The sequence below is a fragment of the Olea europaea genome, chromosome 12 (assembly GCF_002742605.1).
Source record: "Olea europaea var. sylvestris chromosome 12, O_europaea_v1, whole genome shotgun sequence".
NCBI lineage: Eukaryota > Viridiplantae > Streptophyta > Magnoliopsida > Lamiales > Oleaceae > Olea > Olea europaea.
Window position 1 is genome coordinate 10,696,920 of NC_036248.1, and position 3,200 is coordinate 10,700,119.

A 3,200-nucleotide genomic window follows, 5' to 3' on the forward strand; every position below is an offset into this window, starting at 1 on the left:
TATATATAATTAGTCAACCTCTAAATCCCCACATCAATTCCAATCCCTAATCATTTCAAACCATTCCATAACAAACATTTTTCCATCCCCGTCGATCCCTTCTCTCTTCATCGTCGACGACACCTTCGAACTCTGCAATCGGCGATGAAGGAGATGCGCGGGTGCCGACGGAGGAGGCGACGCAACTTTCAGTTTCAGCAGGGGTGGGCATTTGCAGCAGCATCGCGACGTTGCAAGTGATGGTTTCAGCCCCTTTTCTTCCTTCTCTCTCTTCGACGTCGGTAACCCATTCTTCTGTTGTTCGCCGTTGATGGTGGCGGTGTGGTTTGTTGATCGATCGACGTCGTCATGCGCAGCGGTTCTCTCGATTGCAATGGTGAGGCGATGCCGCTTCTTCTCTGTTCACGAAAGCGACGGTGGTGCACTAGTATTGATACAAATGCTGTGAGATGTGCGTCGTGGGTGCGTGGTGGTGATGGGTGCGGCTACGGTAGTGTTGGCGTCGTGGTGGGTGTATGGTGGGGTCAGATATGGTTGGTGGTGGCCTTGTTGTTGTGTTGTTAGCACTAAAATCGACGACGAAGCCGCAGTTCTCTCTTTTTCGATCTGCACTTTTGGGGGGGGGGGTTTAGGGTTTTTCGATCTTGCGGCTATGGGGATCTGCGACGGTTGTTTTGGAGGTGCTGGTGAGGTGTTGATTATGTGCGATGATGTTTCTGGTGCGATGTCAGTGGTGGTTGTGTTCGTGTGATTTTTCAGCATGTTTTGTTGTGTTTTTTAGGTGGTGGCGGCGTTTGTGACCAACTAATTAGGTGCCTGTGAGTCTGTGACCAAAAATTTGTGGTGAATCAGCATCAAAGTTGGGTGTTTGGCATACGTGACCAATTATTTTGTTATTTGTGACCAATTATTTTATTATTTGTGACTAATTATTTAACTGTAACCTTAAAATTTGATAATTTGTTACTAAAAAATAATCTGTGACTAACAAACTGTGACCTGTAATTTGAATAATCTATAACTTCGAAATAATTTGTAATCTACAAAATTTTTGATTTGTAATCGCGAAATAATCTGTGACCAATTAATTTGATGATATGTGATCGGTAAATAAATCTGTGACCTATAATTATGAATATGTGACCATTAATTGTATAAATGTGACGTTATTATCTTTATTTAATAAATATTTTTAATTAATTAAATAAAAACTCGATTTTTGCATAATTAAACTTAACATATGATTTTTGAATTGTGCATAGTTAAAACATGGTTTGTGAATTTTTCCCTTCAAATAATCGTCAGATTATCAGATCGGATCGAATCGGATAATTACTCTAAATGGATTGGATCGAATTTAAACAGATCCGATCCATTGACAGTCCTACTCATAGGCATAAAGGAGAAAATTAAATGCACTAAGAAACCCAAATGCACGTCTAGTGGAGAAAACAAACCAAAATAAAGAGTAAAGAAATTGCTAAAAACAAATAAATTCATGAAAATTTGTTAGTCTTTATACTCATTTTAATACTGCGTCTCCTTTTTTTTTATGCATTCAAATACTTTTAAAATCCCATCTGAACCCCCTGCAGCCACCAGTGTGCAGCGGTCGTCCCAGGTTTGTCGCCAGCTAACGCTGCTAACAAAACTCCGGTCATATCCTTGTCCACCGCCACCGCCACCGTCACCGCCATCGCCTGTGGCAGCTGCATCCATCGGTTCAAAACTCTGAACCCATATGGGCTCACCCCATCTTTTGTCATACACAAAAACTTGATTATTTTCTGAGCCACAACATAATAATCCTCCACCCCTCCAAACTGATAAACCCACAAATCTTCTGCTGTTTGTGTGGCCTTTGTACGTTCGGATAATCTGATTATTTTCAGAATTCCACATCTTCAAGCAGCCATCAACGGCGGAAGTTATAATAGTCTGAAAATCAAGAAATTTAATGTATGTTACTGCCTTTTGGTGCCCATCAAATACAAACAAGGGGTCAGCCATTCTTCTTATATCATAGCCGTAGACTTTGCTATCTGCACAACCCACCACCACCAATGCGCCGCCGAACGGATTGAATTCTACACAACAAACTGGGCTGGGCGCGGTGGTATTCGGTTGCACTGCCGCCAAGCACTTCCCTCCGTCGCCACAACGTGGGTCCCACATCTGCATGGTGCCATCATCCGACCCGGATGCACCCAAAATGGGATCCCGATGCGAATAGTCCATGCTCCATACCCGTCTCCCGCCATGCTCATCCCTCTCAAAAACAGGCACTCTTCTCTCAAGATCATATTCCATCACAACACCGTCGTAATCACCCGATCCCAGGAACCGCCCACCAGAACCGGGCTTCCACCGCAGGCTGCTGAGCTTCGCAGGAGTACATATATAATAATCACACGCAGTAGCATGATCCAGCAATGTTACACCGTTAATTTTTGAAATCTCTTCACATGGCAAAAGGGATTTCACACTGTAAATTCGAATCTTTCTTGCTTTTCCACCAGTGGCTAAAAAACTATCACTGGGGTCGAATTCTATAACGCCAAGTGTATCAGAAACAACTCCTCCATTAATAGCGGAGGAAGAAACTACGGTTGAAAGATTGAATTCCCACTCACACCTGGATCTTTCTTCCTCTTGTTGCTTTCCTTCTTTTCCGAATCCTTGTCCTGTTTCTGGGATTTCTTTGTTGGGTTCTTCTTGGTTTTGATGCAGAAAATGGGAAGAAAAGTTTTTCATTGCCCATTCATATGTAATTGATGCGACTCTTGGGTAGCAGAGGAGAAAAAAGTTGGGAGTTTATTTGGCTTTCCAACCAATGAAAGGCTCTTTGGATTATGGAACCTAACCTGTGTATCCATGTATCAAATTGATAAGTTTGATTATTATACCTTTTATCCGATATATTCTCCTTCTATTTCATTTTAAAAATAACAAATTTTCCATGATTGCCCCTAACATTTTCATTTATAACAATAATGCCCTCTTTTATATATCCGTATATATTTTTGTGCACATGTAACTAAATATATATCGTGAAAAATGCTAGGGATACACAATTTTTGATACATAGGGGTGTTCATCATATCAAGTGGGTGGGGCCCGCTCAAATAAAATATTCGAATGGACCCCACGCCATGTGAGATGATGGGATACCCTTGTGTATAAAAAATTATGTATAAATA

General features: G+C 41.5%; 1 protein-coding gene across 1 annotated transcript; it reads right to left on the bottom strand.

The window, feature by feature from the left end:
- Positions 1-1,414: 1,414 nt before the first annotated feature.
- Positions 1,415-2,906, bottom strand: LOC111405581 (WD repeat-containing protein RUP2-like). Its single transcript, XM_023034529.1, has one exon. The coding sequence runs from the start codon at positions 2,752-2,754 to the stop codon at positions 1,528-1,530; it is 1,227 nt and encodes a 408-aa protein (XP_022890297.1). The 5' UTR covers positions 2,755-2,906; the 3' UTR covers positions 1,415-1,527.
- Between the last annotated feature and the right edge of the window lie 294 nt (positions 2,907-3,200).